This window comes from Saccopteryx leptura, chromosome 13, assembly GCF_036850995.1.
Source record: "Saccopteryx leptura isolate mSacLep1 chromosome 13, mSacLep1_pri_phased_curated, whole genome shotgun sequence".
Lineage (NCBI taxonomy): Eukaryota > Metazoa > Chordata > Mammalia > Chiroptera > Emballonuridae > Saccopteryx > Saccopteryx leptura.
The window spans coordinates 43,384,003-43,403,707 of record NC_089515.1 but is presented as its reverse complement, the minus strand read 5'-3'; the positions used below and the strand labels follow the sequence as shown (position 1 = coordinate 43,403,707).

Here is a 19,705-nt window from a genome sequence, read left to right as displayed (position 1 = left end):
GGATTTTGAACCTGGGTCCTCCAGATCCCAGTTCAATGCTCTATCCACTGCACCACCGCCCGGTCAGGCCAGTTACCTCTTCCAATGACTAATCCCTAGACACCCAGATGAGACAGTCTTTCAAGAAGACTGGATTTTATTCTACGTTTAATGGAAGCCAACCAGTCTACAAGGGGATGATATACCTGATTAACATTTTCATCTACTATGAAAAGACTATAGATTCCAAATGTGGAAGCAGGGATACCAGTTAAGAGACGATTACGGTTGTAGTTCAGGCAAAAGATGGCAAGGCTAGAACAAGGATGACAGTGGTGGAAAAGGACACATTTCAAAGGTAGAGCCGACAGACTTGCTGATAGACTGAATAACTCATAAAGAAAAAACGGAAATCAGGGGTAACTCCTAGTAATTTCCCTAAACAAACAAGAGACCACAGAGCCATTCACTATGATGGAAAAGGCCTGAGAAGAAATGGGTGAGGTGGGCAGGACATCAAGTTTGATGAAAAGCCTATTAGTATGAAAAGCCTATTAGCTGTGGTGGAGACAAGTAGGGAGTTCAAGAAAGGTAGTTTAAGACTGAATGGTACATGTAATAAGTGCCTAATTTTTAAAGAATTGCTTCAATTTAGAGAGGGCAATTTTTAAAAATGTATAGACTGCCTGACCTGTGGTGGCGCAGTGGATAAAGCGTCGACCTGGAAATGCTGAGGTCGCCGGTTCAAAACCCTGGGCTTGCCTGGTCAAGGCACATATGGGAGTTGATGCTTCCAGCTCCTCCCCCCTTCTCTCTCTCTGTCTCTCTCTCCTCTCTCTCCCTCTCTGTCTCTCTCTCCTCTCTAAAAAATGAATAAATAAAATAAAATTAAATTAAATTAAAAAAAAAGAAAGATGGTTAGAATTAAAAAAAAAAAATGTATAGACTAATCTTAAAAAAAAAAAAAAAAAAAGCCCTGGCCGGTTGGCTCAGTGGTAGAGCATAGGCCTGGCGTGCAGGAGTCCTGGTTCAACTCCCGGCCAGGGCACACAGGAGAAGCGCCCATCTGCTTCTTCCCCTCCCCCTCTCCTTCCTCTCTGTCTCTCTTCCCCTCCCACGGCCAAGGCTCCATTGGAGCAGAGTTGGCCTGGGCGCTGAGGATGGCTCTGTGGCCTCTGCCTCAGGCGCTAGAATGGCTCTGGTTGCAGCAGAGCATTGCCCCCAGGTGGGCATGCCTGGTGGATCCATGTTGGGCGCATGCGGGAGTCTGTCTGACTGCCTCCCTGTTTCCAACTTCAGAAAAATACAAAAAAAAAAAAAAAAAAGGACAATGAAGCCAACCATTAGGGAATTTTAAAAAGGGAACACTCTATTGAATAAGAAGTCTATCACTCACGTGAAATCTTGAAGAAGAACACGGGCAGGGAAAAAGGGCACTTCAACATTGCTCTGTTTGGTTTTCCAGTCTAAAATGTTCATGACATCTTCCTTTTTCATTAAAAACCCATCACAATTTCTCACAGCAGCTTCCAACAGGACCCGTATTGAGTAAGGCAGAACATCTGATTCAAGAGAAAATAATTGTTATTAATAAGGAAAGTCATAACTATATATAAAGATCACAAGAGCAAAAAGTTAAAGACACAGGGGCACTATTTTCTCAATTTAAAAAAATTTTAGCTTAGTAAACACAGAATGAAACAACCATTCATGTTAACACCAGGATCTCTATAAATCTGAACATTCCTATATGTAAGTCAGAGCCCTGAAAAAAGCAGAGACAAAACCTTCACACAAGAGTTGTGCTGATTTGGGAACCTAAGATGAACAGAGTACAAATTAACAATTCAGGGAAGACAGAGAATATTGAAAAGCACAGAAAATTAGTAATAAATACAGTAACAAAGACATCCCTTTAAGGCAAATATCAATTAATCTATGTAAAAGTCTGTAACAGAGTTAAAACATTCCCATTAAAAATGGTTAAAGTTTAAAAGTATAGGATGCTTAGGTAAAGTCAGTTCATAAAAACCATCCTACACTCTTGATAGCCAGTGTTAGAATACCAAAGAGAAACAGATTTCAGTATTAAAAATTTTCAATCATATTAAATTCTCACACCAAGGAAGACTGAATCAGAATGGGGCTGATGGAGTAAATGTAATCCACATGATGGATGACTATGCAGCTGTTTAAAGGAATGAAGACCTCTACACACTGAACACTGATCTCCAGAATATTTCGCAAGGAAACGCAGTGCAAAGTGATGCTTATAGTATATACTAACTTCTCAATAAGTAAGGGAGTTTTAAAAAGTATAGTATGTACAATATAGTAAGTATGTAATTTTAAATATGTATTATTATTATATGTATATAAATATTAAATATATACTCCCTAAGGAACAATGAAAGGATAAACTGAAAATCTTATATATTACACAGTATTTTAGCTATACCTCCCTAGCAAAATATACACTAAGGACAGAAAGATTCAGGCATTAACACTGATAGTGTACTGTAATTTTGAAATTGTCCTATATACAGGGCAGGGTAAAAGTAGGTTTATAGTTGTATGAGAAACAAGAGTTTATTCTTATACTATTTTTCAGAACATACAAACAACTGTAAACCTACCTTTGTGCACCCTGTATAATGAGAAGAAAGCAAAAAATACTTTTGTTACTATGGTGTGGAAACATTTTCAAGAGTAATGATGTGCAAGTACACTCACTGCTCACAAAAATTAGGGGATATTTTATTGCTTCGTATTAATTTTGAAATATCCCCTAATTTTTGTGAGCAGTATATAAAATCAGAGTGGCTAAAAAAAAAATCTCAACGTACATTTCAGTTAGAATCATAATCACAAATTCACAATTTCCTCTTCTCTTTCTTAAAAATGTTTACTGGTTGTGTTAAGTGAAAATGCCAAAACAATGACAACCCACTAGTAATAACCGCCTAATAATTCAGCTTGCCGTTTCTAAACACTATTTCCCATTTGGAATATTAGCCACTCCGTGCTTAGGAAAGGGTTTGCACAGAACGATTCTGGACAATCTTGTGTCAGAAACCAAAGAAATCATTAAAGACTAATGGGGACACTAATGGATCAATGTGAGCATCAAAATGAATAATGACTGTAATTCACTGAAATATATCAAGTATATAAATAGCCCTTAGTTCATAATGACTCTAAAAAACCATTCATCGATCACGAATAGAAGTTGCTAGAGCAACTCATTACCCTGAAAACTGACAAAGGAAAGGGGGGAAAGTCAATCATTAATCCTGTCTTTCCTGATTTTAAGTAAAGAAATAGTTGAGAAAGTTCCTCATTATAGAAGAATTATAGCTAATAAATGTGTAAGAAATTATATAATTAGAAAATCAAAATATGTAACCCTAATGAGATCATGGATCTAGACATATCAGTAGTGGGGGCTAAAATCATTGGGTGATATGTGAATGGGGACTTTCTGATGGGTGGGCCAACCACATCCACTTAGCACCACCAAAAGTGGGACACTGTGGACATCATTTGCCTCTGGATGGAACAGGAAACACAAGTACCAACTATTAAGTGTTCTTGCAAAAATACATATATACATAAATAAACCTGAATCTAATCAAACACCCAGCTCTAAGGTCCAGTTAGCAGCAAATATGGGGACAGTACAACCATAAAGTGAAATCATGAAGAAGCAGTCAGCCAAACCCAAAAGAACTCAGTTTCCTCAACCTAGAATAAGATGAAAAAGGAGAGAGCAGGGGTAGTAGACTTTTAAGAGCCTTAAAATACATAACAGTCAAATGCTATATGTGATCATGTTTGGCTAGTGTCAGCAAACCAACTGCAGAAATATATTTCGAAGAAAACCAGTGAAATATGAATACAGACTGGGTTTTATATCATATTAAGGAATTATTGTAAATTTTGTTAGGTATAATAAAGACACTGAGATTATGGGTTTTTGTTTTTTTTAAAAAAGTCTTTTCAAGCATCAGAAATATATACTGAAGTATATTTACAGGTTGTTGCTTTTTTAAGTGAGAAGAGGGGAGATAGTAAGACGGACTCCCCGCAGGTACCCCAACCAGGAATCCACCCGGTCTGGGACTAATGCTCAAACTAATCAAGCCACTGGCTGCAAGAGGGGAAGAGAGACAAGGGAGAAGAGGGAGGGGGAGAGAAGCAGATGGTCGCTTCTCATGTGTGCCCTGACTAAGGATCAAACATGGGACTCCGTACACTGGGCCAATGTTCTATCCACTTAGCCAACCACCCAGGGCCATATTTACAGATTTAAAAATGAAATATGTGAAACGTAAGATTAGAAAAATGTTGATAACTGACAAATACATGGTGGGTTATTGCACTACTATCTCCCTACTTTTATCCTTGAAAATTCTAAAATACAAATATGAATGAAATTTTAAGTAAAGAGAATAAAAAACCTAATCAGAGATGCTAGACTCAAAGTCTGTATTTGCCATTTACTATAAGGTGTGACCTTTGGAAAATGACTCAAGATGCTATATTTTCTCTTTTTTTTTTTTTTTTTTTTTTTTTGTATTTTTCTGAAGCTGAAAACGGGAGAGACAGTCAGACAGACTCCCGCATGCGCCCGACTGGCATCCACCCGGCACGCCCACCAGGGGGCAACGCTCTGCCCACCAGGGGGCGATGCTCTGCCCCTCTGGGGAGTTGCTCTGTTGCGACCAGAGCCACTCCAGCGCCTGGGGCAGAGGCCAAGGAGCCATCCCCAGCGCCCGGGCCATCTTTGCTCCAATGGAGCCTCGGCTGCGGGAGGGGAAGAGAGAGACAGAGAGGAAGGAGAGGGGGAGGGGTGGAGAAGCAGATGGGCGCTTCTCCTGTGTGCCCTGGCTGGGAATCGAACCCGGGACTTCTGCACACCAGGCCGACGCTCTACCACTGAGCCAACCGGCCAGGGCCATTTTCTCATTTGAAACAGGATACCAGCTACCTAATGGGGATGTAAAGAATAGCTTACCTCATCACTCATCTAGCACATTAAAACTTTCAGACATGACAAATAGTAGGTACTTAAATATTAGTTTCCACCCCTACCTCAGTCAGAAACATAATTAAGTCCCCAAAACCAAGAGGGATTATAGGGGTAAAAATTTTATAATAGAACATTTGGAAATAAGGAAAATTATATTATAGAAGTAAATATACAAAATTAACTTTGAATTTGGTTTTAATCATTCTGAAAAAACTTGGGGATATTTTTTTGTTGATTTTTTTTTAAAGAGATAGATAAGAAGGGAGAAAGATGAGAAGCATCAACCTGTAGTTGCAGCACATTAGCTGATCAGTGATTGCTTCTCATACATGCCTTAAGCAGGAGGCTGCAGCTAAGCCAGTGACCCTTTAACTCAAGCAAGCCAACAACTTTGGGCTCCAGCCAGTAATCATAGGATCCTGTCTCTGATCCCATGCTCAAGCTGGAAGAGCCCGCACTCAAGGCGGCAACTTGGAGTTTCAAACCTGGGACCTGTGTCCAAGGTCAATGCTTTATCTACTGTACCACCATCGGTCAGACTGTTAAAAGGATTTTCAAAAGAAGCATTTCTGGAGTTGGGGGGAGGGAGAGAAAGATATAAGGTGATGGAAGATGATTTGACTTGGGGTGATATATACACAACATAATTGTCCAAATGATGTGGAGAGGTTTGCCCAAAATCTATATACTCTTGCTGACCAATGTTACCCTGTTAAATTTAATTTTCTAAAAAAAAAGCATTTCATCAGATTTCTAGTATAATATGGTAATGTAAACACCATCAATTATCTCCACTTCCTCCAGAACCTGTTAAAATAATAATAAAGAAATAAAAAAAGTTATAAATGCATAGACAGGGAGAAGCAAAACTAACAAAAGTTTGGGAAACAGCAGCTGGATGATGTGCAATGGGCTGAGCAGAAAAGAGAAAAGCATTCAGAAAAAGACTAGGAACCAGGATGCCTGAGATTTAAGAGGAGAGGGAGAAGCTAGATGGCAAGGGAACAATGCCTTCAAAATTACAAGGTGAAAAAAATTCCAACCTAGAAATATGTAACCAGGCAAACTATCAATTAATCACAAGCAGCTACTGGAGGATATGTTCTATAAGACAAGCAGGTAAATGGAAAATAGAAAACCATGAAATCCAGGCCACAGTCTAACATCAGAGCGCAGAGGCTCCTCCAGGACACAGCTGCGCAAGCTGAGTGCAATCAGGCCGCGATGGGGCAGAACAGCAAGTCCAGATGGGGCACTGGCAGGAGAAGGGAAACTTAATTGATAGATTACCTGATTACACCGGAGGGGCAGGGGAGATGAGGGGGGAGGGGGAGGGAGGGGTCGGTTCTTTTGGAGATGAATTATTGGTAAGAGCATAGAAAACTAAGCAAACAAATAAAAGACAATCATGAATTCCAGGAAAAAATACAAAGTTGTAAGAGAAACAAGATGCAATCACCTACTACATTAACTGGCTGAGAATCTCTACTCATAATAGCATAAGCACTGATTTAACCCAAAGGAACAGGTCAACAAGGTATATGTAGGAGAGAAGGGCCAAATTTTTACTTTCCACAGAAAAACATATTGCTAAAATTGAAAACTCAAGAAGCAACTGTATAAGCAAGGCTGTTTAATAATAGAGCAAATTACCAAAAGAGGAAGAAATAGCCAACAGAACTAAAAACAGTCTTCTCTGCACAATAGAAATCAGGGGTGAGAAACGTGATACTATTTTGTGGTTTTTAATGCTATCATTTGAAAAATAATGAAATATTACATTAAAAAGTAATTATAGAAAATAAGTGAATCACAAATGTTGACAGAAAATTTTGTTTAAAAAGCACATCAAAATTTATAAAAACTATTTCTAAAAGAGAAACAGAACAAAAAGAAGCACTTGTATCAGATTTTTTAAAAAATGAAGCCCTTACAAAGTTGTCTTAACTCATAACTACTTCAAAGAAAGATGCAAATCTAAAAGACACCCCCCCCCCCCCCCCCAACAAAGAGAACTTATTTCTCTCTGTTGCAGCCTCCAGGACGACTCCAGCAAAGCCCCACCTCCTGGCATTCATGTTCACGTGACTTTCCAGACAGCAGATAAACTGTTAGTGTGACCAATGGAATATGGCCAGGACAACAGTGTGAGTGCTCAGGCGGGTTATAAAAGCACCTGCACTCTGGGAAAGGCTGGCAGCCTGTTATGAAGACAACCCAGCAGCGCAGGGAGAGGCTCGCAAGGAACAAAACGGAGGCCTCTGTCCAGCGGCGAGTACCACGCCAGCCTCCTGAGGCCACCTCCGAGGCAGACCCTCCAGCTCAGGCAGGCCTTCGATGACTGCAGCGCCAATACCTGTCCTCTCAATGACCACAGCACCACTGTTGGCACCCCTGTCCCCTGCCTGCCCAACAACCCAGACCAGTTCTGGTCGGGTCACATCACCGACTTCTCTGCTATCTAGTGGGCTGAGTTACACTTTCTCTTGAAGCCGGAACCCCTTCCAAGTCTGTCCTTCCTTGGATATTCTCCGTCAGCCTCAAGCACCATGTTATTTCCTTACATATTAAAATTACAGTGCCCTCATCTGTGTGGTCACATTCCACAAGCCCAGCAGATGCCCGAAACCCTGAATAGTACCAAACCTTGGATGTACTATGTTTTTTCCAATATGTACACACCTATGATAAAGGTTAATTTACAAACTAGGCAATTTCCCAGATAGAAGATTCATTCTTACTATTGATCTTAGCAACTTCAACATGAATGTTTTCTTTCTTTTAGTTGAAAACTTCCACCTTTTCACATAAAGGAAGAACTTTATAGCTTCTCTTTGGCATATCCATATTGTTAGCATCATAATCCTGTGCTCTGCGACTATTATAAAATAAGGTGACTTTGAAACAAACACTGCTTGGTCAATCTAATGACCAAGACAGCTTCTCAGTGACTAAGGGGTGGAAGCAGTTACAAATGTACAGATGCAGGACAGGGAGATGGTTCATGTCCTGGAAGGAATGGAGCAGGATGGTGCAAAATTTCATCACACTACTCAGAACAGCACACAGCCTAAAACTTATGAATTATTTATTTTTGGAATTTTCCATTTAATATTTTTGGGCTGCAACTGACCATAGGTAACTGAAACCACGCATAGGGGGGACTGCTGTACTCTTTCACCAGTTAATAATCACTTTTTTTTTTTTTTTAACAGATAGAGAAAGGGATAGATAGGGACAGACAGACAGGAACGGAGAGAGATGAGAAGCATCAATTATCAGTTTTTCGTTGCGACACCTTAGTTGTTCATTGATTGCTTTCTCATATGTGCCTTGACCGTGGGCCTTCAGCAGACTGAGTAACCCCTTGCTCAAACCAGAGACTTTGGGTCCAAGCTGGTGAGCTTTTGCTTGAACCAGATGAGCCCGCGCTCAAACTGGTGAACTTGGGGTCTCGAACCTGGGTCCTCAGCATCCCAGTCCGACACTCTATCCACTGTGCCACCCCCTGGTCAGGCCAAAATAATCACTTCTTTATTTTTATTAAGTAAGAGGCAGGGAGGCAGAGAGACAGACTCTTGCATGTGCCTGGACCAGGATCCACCTGCTTGAACCATTCAAGCTATGGCTGCAGAAGAGAAAGAGAGAAAAAGAGAGAGAGAGAGAGAGAGAGAGAGAGAGAAAGAGAGAGAGAGGAGGGTGGGGATAGGTGCCCTCACCGGGAATTGAACCCAGGACTTCCACTTGCTGGGCTGATACTCTACCACTGAGCAAACTGGCCAGGGCCAATAATCACTTCTTAAACTTCCCCTATTATACCCCGTGATGGAACTGAGACTGCTTTCTTCAGCACAAAAATGCTCCCTTAGCCATCTTTCATTTGCCAGAAACATGTGAGCACTCCATAAATGTTAACTAAATGAATTAAACAGTGCTGTAGGCCCTGGCCAGTTGGCTCAGCGGTAGAGCGTCAGCCTGGCGTGTGGGGGACCCGGGTTCGATTCCCGGCCAGGGCACACAGGAGAAGCGCCCATTTGCTTCTCCACCCCTCCCCCTCCTTCCTCTCTGTCTCTCTCTTCCCCTCCTGCAGCCAAGGCTCCATTGGAGCAAAGATGGCCCGGGCGCTGGGGATGGCTCCTTGGCCTCTGCCCCAGGCGCTAGAGTGGCTCTGGTCACGGCAGAGCGATGCCCCGGAGGGGCAGAGCATCGCCCCCTGGTGGGCAGAGCGTGGCCCCTGGTGGGTGTGCCGGGTGGATCCCGGTCGGGAGCATGCGGGAGTCTGTCTGACTGTCTCTCCCCGTTTCCAGCTTCAGAAAGATACAAAAAAAACAACAAAAAAAAACAAACCAAAAAAAAACCCCACACAGTGCTGTAAAGAGGTTCATACACCAAGTAGAAAAATGGACTGAAGTAATTCTGCCTCTACTAACCAGGAATTTCTAGAATTCTAAGAATCCAAAAAGCTAATCCTCTAATGAGAGATAATCAAAGACATGTGGTAACCAAGACAAGCTGGTAACAAAACTGGAAAAGTATGATAAATTTGTGTTATCACACTTCAGAAATGAGCTGATAACAATAGATACCCTTTTGGTCAATTGCTTGGTGGAGGAAGATGCAATAGGTGGTTAGGACTCTGCAAAGAGACACTGAGGTCTGCCACTGCCCATGGGAGGCAGCGGAAGGCTGGTCCCAGCCTCCAAGACTACAGAACCTACTCTTCAAGGCTAAAAGGTTGCTACTGATGTTAGGCAACACAGTGCCTCTCAGGCTAGAGGTCACACACTGCTGACCTGATGATGTTTTTTCTCTGTTTTGCACAGCACTTTAACATTTAAAATTTAACTGCTGACATGAAAAACCAGAAATTTTCCACATATCAAAAATGTTTACAATACTAACCTCTTATTTCTGCTAGGACTGAGCAGCACCAACCCCTTCATGTCTGCCAGTTGCAACCAGGGTGATTTCCTGGTTTGTGTTACCCCTGTTAGGCTTGCAACCCCCCAGGGAGTAGGTTTTATAAGCAGAGGCCTCAAAATCAAAGTTTTGTTCAGTTTCTCCTCCAGTGCTCCTGGGGAAGCACAGGCCTCTAGACCTGCCTTAAAGCCCCAGGTGCAGCAGCACTGCTAGAGTAGCTGATAAACCTCAGAACCCTGTTCAAGGCCAGCAGCCTGGAGAAAAGACATTGTCCTAAAAGGTACGGGCACCTGGTAGTGGGACCCTAGCCAAGTGGATCACAGAAATTATTTTACGGGATATTGTAAATAATCAATAAACACAGACAATTTTATAACTGCCATTATTAATCTGGGAAACAGAATGCTATTAGGAGGGGGAAGTATTGTTCTAAAATCAGAAGGCATGAGTCCAAGACCAATTTCTCACTTAGAAGATATTTGACTTTAGGCAAATTACTTAGATTCTTAGACACATTTTCTTCATCTGTATGAAGTATAGATAATGCTATCTTACCTGCCTATCATAAAGCAATACAGTGAAGACAAACAGATCTTGTAAAAGGGTTTTGTGGAAATTACGGGAGGTGAAGAAATCACCCATGGCCACTATCAGTATTAACAGCTGGTTGGTAAGCAGGCTTTAGAAAGACTCAACAAGATAGAGAAATACAACCAACTAAAGGACTGGGGAAGCACTGGACTCTAGACCTGCCTTAAAGCCCCAGGTGCAGCGGCACTGCTAGAGTAGCTGATAAACCTCAGGACCCTGTTCAAGGCCAGCAGCCTGGAGAAAAGACATTGTCCTAAAAGGCCCTGTAACCCACCAGACCTGGCCCTGTAACCCATCATACTACTTCTAAGTGTTTCTGTCTCTAACCAGTACCAGGCTGGATAGCACTAATTTCAATTAAGAAGTCCAGCCTTTTAAAAAAATATAATGCTATGGAGAGAATCTAAAGAGGCAGAAAAAGGAAAACAGATTCCTGCTTAAGATTTTTTTTCCTCACTCATTAACAAACGTAGAAGAAACAACGACAAAAAAGAGTATCGATTATTGATGAAGGTGCAAACTCTTCTCATTCATCCAGGTAAGCATGCAACCCGGCACTATTTGCTCACATGGTGCCTGTCTAAACTGCTCCATGGAATGCACAGTCCTCAGTGTCTCATTACCTCCCTGGCTACAGCACTGAAGCAAGACAAAGCTCTTGGCAGGTCAATGACCAATAGCCTGATGAGAAAATATACACTGAGACCATTAGATCTGTCACTCAGGAACCTGTGATCACCACACAGACCAAACCAGAAAGGTGTTAGGAGTCAAACTAGAGGCTGAGCTTCATTTGGGACCATGTATAAAGCTAGCAGGCAGAGGCTTGTCTGTGGTGAAGTAGAGGGAGAAGGGGTGAGGGGTGGGGGGAATCTGAAGCTCTGAAAGAAAAAGAGTTCCCTCAATTCTGGCTCATAGCCCATTTTCTTAAGATACAGACACATTTCATTGGCCTGGGAGCTTTGTACCCTACAATGAATCTTTCTTCACTTGACCTAGTGGGTATCTACAGTGTGTCCGGTAAAGTCATGGTGCACTTTTGACCAGTCACAGGAAAGCAACAAAAGACGACAGAAATGTGAAATCTGCACCAAATAAAAGGAAAACTCTCCCAGTTGCATACTTATTCAGTGCAGTTCAATGTGGGCTCACCCACAGATTTTTTAGGGCTCCTTAGGTAGCTATCCCGTATAGCCTCTACAGACTCGTCACTGACTGCTGGCCTACCAGAACAGGGTTTCTCCACCAAACTGCCGGTTTCCTTCAACTGCTTATCCCACCGAGTAATGTTATTCCTATGTGGTGGCGCTTCATTATAAACGCGCCGATATTCACGTTGCACTTTGGTCACGGATTCGAATTTAGCGAGCCACAGAACACACTGAACTTTCCTCTGTACCGTCCCATCTCGACTGGCATGGCCATGGGCTGCTCCACTGTATACACGTTGTTACGTCATCATCTGTGCATGCGCACATGCTGCCACATCATCCTAAAGAAACTGGGAGGGTTTTCTTTTTATTTGGTGCAGATTTCACATTTCTATCGTCTTTTGTTGCTTTCCTGTGACTGGTCAAAAGTGCACTATGACTTTACGGACACACTGTATGTTGTTTTTTTTACAGAGACAGAGAGAGAGCCAGAGAGAGGGATAGATAGGGACAAACAGGAACGTAGAGAGATGAGAAGCATCAACTATTAGTTTTTTATTGCGACACCTTAGTTGTTCATTGATTGCTTTCTCATATGTGCCTTGACCGTAGGCCTTCAGCAGACCAGATAACCCCTTCCTCGAGCCAGCAACCTTGGGTCCAAGCTGGTGAACTTTGCTCAAACCAGATGAGCCCACGCTCAAGCTGGCGACCTCGGAGTCTCGAACCTGGGTCCTCCGCATCCCAGTCCAATGCTCTATCCATTGCGCCACCGCCTGGTCAGGCAGTGGGAATCTGTTCTTTACTACCCAAAAGGCCTAATCTAGAACAGAAACTCAACAACAGAGTTAAAACCAACAGACCCCTAGACAAAATGTGGAAAGTTGGTTAACGGATGGCAGTGCACAAAGCAGAACTGTGTTAGGTAAAGGTAATTCTTACCAAGTTATGGGCTGTGTATAAACATCACAAGCAAACTATTGATACCTCACTGCTTACCCAACTCACAGCCCTTTCCAGAATCCATGAAGGAAACAAAATTAGAAAAATCGAACTTGTGTCCACGTTCCAACAAGATAACTGGACCAGCCTGACCAGGCAGTGGTGCAGTGGACAGAGCATCAGACTGGGATGTGGAGGACCCAGGTTCGAGACCCCGAGGTTGCTAGCCTGAGTGCAGGCTCATCTGGTTTGAGCAAGGCTCACCAGCTTGGACTCAAGGTCACTGGCTTGAGCAAGGGCTTACTCGATCTGCTGTAGCTCCACAGTCAAGGCACATATGAGAAAGCAATCAATGAACAACTAAGGTGTCACAACAAAAAACTGACGATTGATGCTTCTCATCTCTCTCCGACTCTCTCTGTCTCTGTTAAAAAAAAAAAAAAAAAAAAAAAAGATAACTGGACCAGCAACTGACACCTGACAAGCCCAGCCAAACTAGGTTCATACAGTAAGTGAGAAAGTCATCCAGAGGTACAGTCTTAACTGGCAGATGAGTCAATGATAACATTCAAAGAATGGCCGGCAGTGGCTATGTAGGGTATTCTCTAAAATAAGTGCGGCCCTGGCTGGTTGGTTCAGCAGCAGAGTGTTGGCCCAGTGTGTGGAAGTCCCAGGTTCAGTATCCAGTCAAGGCACACAGAAGTGACCATCTATTTTTCCATCCCTCCCTTCCTCCACCTCACCTCCTGCAACCACGGCTCATTCAAGCAAGTTGGCCCTGGGTGCTGAGGATGGCTCCGTGGCGCACCACGGTCTCGCCTCAGGCACTAAAATACCTCTGTTGCCAAGCAAAGGAGCAATAGACCCAAGATGGGCAGAGCATCCCCACACAGAGGGCTTGCTGAGTGGGTCGTGGTCGGGGCACATGCGGGAGTCTGTCTCTCTGCCTCCCCATCTCTCACTTTATAATAAAAATAAACAAAAATAAAATAAGTAAAGTGGGCTGCAGGTTAAAGAATGGAGAGTAGATAATCAGAAAGATTCAGGGATAAAGACACAAGGCAAGCTTCAATGATAAGCAGAACAGACTCTGGCTCAGAAATTCCGGTTCCCATGAGGCTTGAGTGCGCTTCATTCCTGTTTCTGGATGTCAGGATACTGCCACAGTTTTACTTGAGTGCTGAGATAAGTGAGTTTTTGTTCCTCATATTCAAAAGTAAAGACTGGAACAGACGATATACAGTAAAAGTATAAAAAGTGTTTGTTGAGGGTGGAAGGAACAGGATGCTTTCAACCCAACAATTCTATATAAGCTTGCACCAAAATGTAAATATTACACATGCATAGCAGCTTTACTTATAAATAAGAAGTTGGTACAACCTCAATATTCAAAGGTCTGCTAAACTCAAATGTATTCACACAGGCCACGCTGTGCAGCAATGAGAAACTGTACAGATACCCCTTTTCAACAACTCATGCTCCTTAACTCAGAAACCAGGAGATCCTTGCCTGACTTGTGGTAGCACAGTGGACAGAGCATCAACCTGGGATGCTGAGGTCGCAGGTCCAACGAGTTTGTGGGCTTGAGCACGAACGAGCTCATCTGGCTTGAGTGTAGCCTCACCAGCTTGAGCGGGCTCATCAGAATGATCCTAAAGTTGCTGGCTTGAGCAAGGGGTCACTGGCTCAGCCTGAGCCTCCCAGTTAAGTCACATATGAGAAGAAATCAATGAACAACAAAAGTGACGCAACTACAAGTTGATGCATCTCATCTCTCTCCCCCTCCCTCTTTCCTTCTCTCAAAACAAACAAACAGCCTGACCAGGCGGTGACACAGTGGCTAGAACATCAGACTGGGATGCGGAAAACCCAGGTTGGAGACCCTGAGGTCACCAGCTTGAGCGAGGGCTCATCTGGTTTGAGCAAAAAGCTCACCAGCTTGAGCCCAAGCTCGCTGGCTCAAGCAAGGGGTTACTGGGTCTGCTGAAGGCCCGCGGTCAAGACACATATGAGAAAGCAATCAATGAACAATTAAGGTGTTGCAATGTACAACGAAAAACTAATGATTGATGCTTCTCATCTCTCCGTTCCTGTCTATCCCTGTCTATCCCTCTCTCTGACTCTCTGTAAAAAAAACACACAAAAAAACCCACAAAAACAAACATTTACTGCATTTTTATTAAAAGCAGTACATTTATTTTATTTGCACACATATATAATAATGAGCTGGTTTCTACACTACCTGTAAAGTTCTTTTCTTTTTATGACTCTCAACCCCACTCTAATTTTATAAACCGTAAGAATTCTCCTAAAAACTTAAGTACAGATTTTTTTTTAGATTTGGAAAATCAAGTTCTAGCTCTAATATAGGACTAACCAGTTCTGTGGTTAAAAAAGCAAGGTATTAGGAAGAATAAAAGAAAGGGTGAGTGAAACCCTGGCCAGCTAGCTCAGTGGTACAACATTGGCCCAGTGTGTGGAAGTCCTGGGTTCGATTCCCGGCCAGGGCACACAGGAGAAGCACACATCTGCTTCTCCACCCCTCCTCCTCTCCTTCCTCTCTGTCTCTCTCTTCCCTTCCCGCAGCCAAGGCTCCACTGGAGCCAAGTTGGCCTCGGTGCTCAGGATGGCTCCATGGTCTGGGGCTCAGGTGCTAGAATGGTTCTGGTTACAACAGAGCATTGCCCCCTGGTGGGCATGCCGGGTGGATCCTGGTTGGGCGCATGTGAGAGTCTCACTTCAGAAAAATACAAAAGGGTGAGATGACCTGAAATAAAGAAGGGGCTGAGATAAAACCAGCCAAAGGCCCTGCTGCCCAACAGCAGGTACTGTAAAATGTTTCACTACAGCCCTGGCTGGACAGCTCAGTTGGTTAGAGCACTGTCCTGAAAAGTAGCAGATGCAAGTTCGATCCCTGGTCAGGACACATACAAGAACAGATCGAAGTTCCTGTCTCTCTCTCTCCCTTCCTCTCTCGCTAAAATCAATAAATAAGATTTTTTTTTTTTAATTTTTTTACAGGGACAGAGAGAGAGTCAGATAGAAGGATAGATAGGGACAGACAGACAGGAACGGAGAAAGATGAGAAGCATCAATCATCAGTTTTTTGTTGCGACACCATAGTTGTTCACTGATTGCTTTCTCATATGTGCCATGACCGCGGGCCTTCAGCAGACTGAGTAACCCCCTGCTCAAGCCAGTGACCTTGGGTCCATGCTAGTGAGCTTTTTGCTCAAGCCAGATGAGCCCGCGCTCAAGCTGGCAACCCCGGGGTCTCGAACCTGGGTCTTTCCACATCCCAGTCCGACGCTCTATCCACTGCTCCACCGCCTGGTCAGGCAAATAAGAAATTTTAAATAAAGTGTTTCACTACAGTCAGGCAGTTTACCCCTAACTAAACACTGTCTCTTCACTGTCTCCATCTAACTAAACACATCTGTTTATGTTACCAATATGCTGTTCAATCTCATTCCCTGGGTGCTAACTGTCCTCTATGAACCCTTTGTTTAACAGCAACCCAAGTCCCAGTTCCTTCAAAAGTCCCTCTTACCAGGTAACAATAATTTCTCCCCTCCTTGTAAAGAGATTTATTTTCAAATTCAAAGACCTACTTAAGAAAATCTACTCAAGCCTAACCAGGTGGTGATGCAGTGGATAGAGCATCAGACTGGGATGAAGACAACCCAGGTTCAAAACTCGAGGTTGCCAGCTTTAGCTGGGCTTACCAGCTTGAGCACAGGGTCACTGGCTTGAGTGTGGGATCATAGACAAGACCCCATGGTCGCTGGCTTGAGCCCAAAGGTCGCTGGCTTGAGCAAGGGGTCACTGGCTTGGTTGTAGCCCCCTGGTCAAGGTACATATGAGAAAGCAGTTAATGAACAACTAAAGAGCAACAACGAAGAATTGACACTTCTCATCTTTCTCCCTTCCTGTATGGCTGTCCCTATCTGTCCCTCTCTCTGTCTATCTGTCACACACACACACACACAAAAAAAACCCCACTCAAAATCTCTAGTGTTATTAGTCAGTGAACTGAAGTGCTAGACAGGTAGCTCCAGATCAATAAAAAGACAATCACTTTTGGGGAACTGTTTGTTTTTTGAATGGCAAGAGAATTCTAAAACAAGGATCTTCTAAGATACTCCAAAACAGCTAAATCTTCTCAAAATGTGTGAGAAAATACTTCTAGTGGCAGTCTAGAATATTTAAGTCCATCAAAATCTACAGAAACACCCCCCCCACACACACAAAACTAATCTTCTTAATTAAATAATGCAAGAAGAAAAAAAGATAAACAAAAGCTCCCTTCAAAACTGACAGCTATGTATTTTGGCACTTACCTTTACAAGCAGTTTTTACTAAAAAGTCTGACAATAATAATCACTCTTCCAAACAGGCCTTCCATTCACTGGCCTTGTTGAGAAAGTCACTCAACAGCCAATAAAGTCAAGACCTCCATCCAATACCCTGGGGTTCAGCCAAGTTCACTCTTCTGAAACCTCAGTGAAAAGTTTGACCCTGATTAGGTGCCTGCAAAGGTATGCCAAAGTGCTGGTGTACAGGCCAGGCAAACCATGTCCAGTCCTGAAGAAGAACTCAAACCAGTGGGCCCTGCTAATGCTAACTACCTAAAGGATGACAGATAAGGAACTGTGGACATTATTGGCCTTGGCTGGGTTGCTCAGCAGATAAAGCATCATCCTGGCACAGGGAGGTCGCAGGTTCGATTCTTGGTCAGGGCATATATGAATAGCAATCACTGAATATACAACTAAGTGGAACGAGTTTATGCTTTTTTCTTTTTTTCTTTCTTTCTTTCTCTCTCAATGGAAAAATTATTAAAAAGAAAAAATGAACTGTGGGCATTACTTAAATTAAAATGTACAATTAATAGCTACAGAATATCATCAGTTGAGGATTCTTGTTTTTTAATTGCATTATCAGTTTCTTTGGGTTAAAAATCTTTGCTTAATTAACCTACATTTAAATGAGAAGTTAAGGTGCTGGCTTACATCTTTCTCCACCAAAAGCTGTCCCAAAAGGAGTTTTTAAAATGTTAGATATGTGTAGTTGTACCTGAACAGATTTTAAATTTCTTCAGCTCAGCTTAACAAATGCATTTTTATTATTAGAAACTGAACAAACTCAAGAAAATTTAAGCAACATTACCATACTTGGTGCCTCCAAGTTTAGGTACATTGAAGAACTTCTTGTGTGAACTGTCATTTAATGTTTCAATAAGGTACTCAAAGGTGTATCCTGGAAAAAAAAAATTACACTTTTATTAAACACAATTACAGAGTACCTTATTCAAAGTGAAACTACCTGGAAATCAACTTTGTCCAACAAAATTTTCTGCAGCGATAAAAATATTCTACATTTGCCCTGTCCAATTAACCACATGTGGGTACTGAGCACTTGAAATGTGAATACGGTGACTGAGAAACTAAAGTTTTATTTAATTTCAATTAACTTTAATTTAAACAGTCACAATGTCGCTAGTGTCCACTGCACTGGATAGTCCAGCTCTCAGCCATGACTCTTACTAAGTAAAGACTGGTAACAGAATTAACCGCTGAAATGTGATAACAAAGAATACCTGGAAAGGGACAATGAGAATGACTTAAATGGTGTATAGGTATGTTTGGGGAAGCCATGTCCTGAATATTTCATAAGTACACACAGAGCAATTTGAGAATGCCACAATTATGTCAGAAAGATTTTTTAAAGAATCAAAAGACAAGATTTTGACAGAGCATTCAACAACAGGGACAAAATCAAAACCAAACTCAACTAAACACTTAACAGGTAAGACCTCTGGAGAGTGAAGGTAAAAGTGAATAACAAAACATTCGCTTAATAGGCAGATCATCCCTAAACAAGACGCGTCTTTTTGGTTTTGCATACATTGAGGTAGAACCACGAAGTCTGGGACCTCGGAGTCCGGACGTTCTCGGGCAGGGAGAGGAGACTTCGAGGGAAGATACCTTCCTGCCCTTTGTGCGACTCACGGCGGTAGGTGCGCAGGACCCTCGGCATGGCCAGGCCCTAGGTCCGAGATGGAGTGGAACACAGGCCGCTAGTAGAGCCTGCAGCGCCTTCCGCTCCTCAACCACCAGAGAGAGCGGGGGCCGCGGAGGAGATCCGTCGCGCAGTAAGTGGTCCAATGTCTGTCCCACCAGCGCCCGGCCTTGACCGCCTCCCACTCCGCTTCCAAGGGCGAAGAGAGAGGAAGGGGCCCAGAGACCCTGCCCCCGCCCTACAGTCCAACAAGCGGGCCTCCTCTACCCTAACGCTGCTAGGAGCCGGCAGGGCTTGAGTGCTGGTGGGCCCTGCGCGGAGAGGGCCCAGCCGGCAGGCCTAGAGAGCGACCCGAGCCCCGAGCGCCAGCCAGGCGACTCCAGGCGAGACACGCAAGTACCCGACTCCGGGGCGCGTGTTGAAGATATCAGACCCCAGGAGGCGAAGAGAACTGACCTGCACTTGGGGCGTCCATCGCCTGCGACCATATTAGCCCGCGGGGATGGGCCGCAGGGAAGGAGGGGAGGCCCGGCGGGGAAGGGGAGGAAGGCAGCCGACTGGCCTGGGAGGAAGGAAGGACACGGTCTCGCGCAAACACCGCGAGAGCCGCAGAGCCGGCCCGAATCCGTGCTCGCGGGATTTGCTGCCCAGCTCTCGCGACATCTCCAGACGAGGAAACAAAGAAAAAGCGGGGGGCGGAGCTAGGGGGAGGCTAGTTCTCGCGCTATCCTGACGCTAGGAGGCTATGTAGTGGGCGTCCCTATAGATGCCTGCTTCTCCAGCTGGTACTTAGTGCGGCTTCGGATGTCCAGTTAGGGCTTTGAACCCTGGAGCATGGGGTGCGGCGATGGGACTCCTCGCTCCCCGTGGTGATGACTGGGGTTCACCTGTACTCCGTAGCCTGCACGCTCGCGCCCGGGACGCGTGGCCGACGGCTGGGGGGGGGGGGGGGCGGCTTTCCATCTGTTGGACGGAATGCTCTTGCGTTGCTGCAGCCCGTCTGTTCTCAGTTTCAGCCTGCTTCTTCCGGGTGACGGGTCACCAGGCTTCCGTCTTTGTCCCTCTGCCA

The 19,705-nt window shown here is 43.8% G+C and overlaps 1 protein-coding gene across 2 annotated transcripts in view; it reads right to left on the bottom strand.

Moving 5' to 3' along the window:
* The window catches only part of IREB2 (iron responsive element binding protein 2), a 51,872-nt gene extending 32,638 nt beyond the window's left edge, over positions 1 to 19,234 (bottom strand). For both annotated transcript variants that reach the window (XM_066355871.1, XM_066355872.1), the window contains exons 1-3: positions 19,093 to 19,234; positions 17,785 to 17,874; positions 1,376 to 1,541 (exon numbers count right to left, since the gene is read on the bottom strand). In XM_066355871.1, the coding sequence (XP_066211968.1) occupies positions 1,376 to 1,541; positions 17,785 to 17,874; positions 19,093 to 19,111 (275 nt within the window). In that variant the 5' untranslated portion in view covers positions 19,112 to 19,234. The remainder of the gene's footprint in view (positions 1 to 1,375; positions 1,542 to 17,784; positions 17,875 to 19,092) is intronic.
* Between the last annotated feature and the right edge of the window lie 471 nt (positions 19,235 to 19,705).